Source organism: Ochlerotatus camptorhynchus, unplaced genomic scaffold, assembly GCF_037179485.1.
Source record: "Ochlerotatus camptorhynchus isolate MF236.1 unplaced genomic scaffold, CSIRO-AGI_Acam_v1.1 ptg000144l, whole genome shotgun sequence".
NCBI classification, from domain to species: domain Eukaryota; kingdom Metazoa; phylum Arthropoda; class Insecta; order Diptera; family Culicidae; genus Ochlerotatus; species Ochlerotatus camptorhynchus.
Genome location: NW_027040634.1, coordinates 1,494,602 through 1,496,577, shown reverse-complemented (window position 1 = coordinate 1,496,577; position 1,976 = coordinate 1,494,602). Strand labels below are relative to the sequence as shown.

The 1,976-nt window shown below is 42.3% G+C and overlaps 1 protein-coding gene across 1 annotated transcript; it reads left to right on the top strand.

The window, feature by feature from the left end:
- Nucleotides 1-307: 307 nt before the first annotated feature.
- On the top strand, nt 308-1,553 carry LOC135700870 (pupal cuticle protein 20-like). Its single transcript, XM_065221528.1, has 3 exons — nt 308-325; nt 853-1,003; nt 1,064-1,553. Exons 1-3 carry the CDS (start codon nt 308-310, stop codon nt 1,534-1,536), a joined length of 642 nt encoding a protein of 213 aa, XP_065077600.1. The 3' UTR covers nt 1,537-1,553.
- Nucleotides 1,554-1,976: the final 423 nt, after the last annotated feature.

Below are 1,976 nucleotides of genomic sequence, written 5' to 3'. Positions count from 1 at the left end.
ACAACTCAAAACTGTGACCAATCCACCTACACAGAATGAAAACATTTCGTTTGCTTAGCACATCAATATTCCACCTCTCACCTCTGCGAGTGAAGATTCCAGATTATTATTTTGGAAATGTCTCCCGTCCCGTCTGCGATCGGTCATCGGCCATTCGGTAATCACTCCAAATAAAGTAGATTAAACGATTTAACGTTTGAAATCATCTTCAACATTTTGCACCTATATAAACTGGACCACTGTCGGATTGCAGCACATCATTTCATCGATGTCGATCAGAGAAGATAGTGCTCAAGTGATTTTAAAAATGAAGTGTTTGATTGTGGTAAGGATCGATTTTATGTGGTACAAATTCAGTGCGCAAGACAGTCAGGTTCGATGAGTCATGAACAGCCATCCACCTCATCATTCACTGCCTTGTGAGAGTCTGAATGATTGGAAAGTAAACGAGTCACTGACAGCAGAGCACTCAGTCAGTAGTTCGGTCAGCACGTTTAGTCTTCCGTGAATCCGTTTTCAATGACTAAGCGTTCATTTTCTAGGGAAAAATGGCTCAATTACATGTTGTGTGAACAAAGGCAAGTGGTGTGATTCGCCTGTTCGTGAGTGACTGAATGTTTTTGTTGGCTCTTTCATTGCCTCGTCCTTAACCGTTTGAATAGAGCAATAAATCGAATAGTGCAGTGCTTTCACACTCAGCCTAAGCAGTCAATAATTTTACGCTCTGAGTACAATATGTGAGAAAAATCGTGAATAATAGTGATTATTTTCATGGACTGATAATCGACTGGTGTTGAAAATAGCTTTGAACTTAAACAATGTGATAATGAGTGCGTGATTGCTTACTTACAGTTCTCGCTGTTAACGGTGGGTTGTGTTCTGGCCCAGAACTACAACGATGGACGTTACTACCCAGAGCTGTACGCTTCCAAGTTCGACGATGGAAAGTGGCATCCGGACAAAACTGGATCCTATAGCCGTGGTGACCGTACTAAAGGAACTGGTATAAAACATCGCAAGGGCTGCTGAAGAATTCAATTAAACAATTTGTGATACATTCTAGGCAATCCATCAATCCGCTTCGGAAGTGCTTCCGGTATTGGAAGCGGAGCTTCTGTGGTTGGTCCTTTCGGTGATTCATTCGGCAGTTCAACGGGTGGTTTCAATGCTGCAACAGCTACTGGTTCCTTCACTGGTGCCAAAATGACTAATACTAATTTTGGAGATTCTTCGGCAAAAATCAAGGAAGATACCCGCCAGCTGAACGAAGATGGTTCGTACTTCTACCGGGTACTGAACGACAACAATATTGAAATTTCCGAAACTGGACGAGTGGACAATGCTGGCACGGATGACCAAGTTATGCGTGCTAAGGGTTACTATGAGTACATTGGTGATGATGGTGTCCTGTATCGAGTGGACTACGTAGCCGATGAGAATGGGTTCCAAGCTTCAGGTGCTCATCTGCCAACTCCACCACCGATTCCGGAAGCGATTTTGAGATCGTTGAAACTGCGAGGATTGGCCCGGAAATAAATATACGAGTAGGAATGTATTAAAAAAATGGTATGTACGTAATCAGACAAAAAAGCAACTTATCTTAATTAAAAACATTTCCATGGTATAGTAAGAAATGTAAATAAAACGAATTCGCTTGTTCGAAAAATACAAGACAATCAATTCCTGAGAAATGCCATAAAATGCACTTATGCGAGCAGAAAGCTTTTTGGTAACATAAGTTCCTATCGCTGGAAGAGCATGCTGTTCGCAGACTTCGCTTCTTGAACATGAACATAATTCACAGGATAAAGCAGTAGTATAAGTTAAGCCTTCGCTCTTCTGTCCTTCTTCGCATCTATCTCCGGCAACGCTCCATCGTCTTCACGACGTCTCATGGCTCTTTCAGCTTCAATAACGACTGTACTGCGAATTTCCAGGTGCGTCCTACAAACACTGTATCGCAGGCAGACTTGATA

What these genes read in the sequence shown, in the direction of transcription:
- LOC135700870 (XM_065221528.1), top strand. An exon ending in TGACCGTACTAAAGGAACTG is followed by an intron (nt 1,004 to 1,063) that starts GTATAAAACATC and finishes GATACATTCTAG; the next exon opens with GCAATCCATCAATCCGCTTC.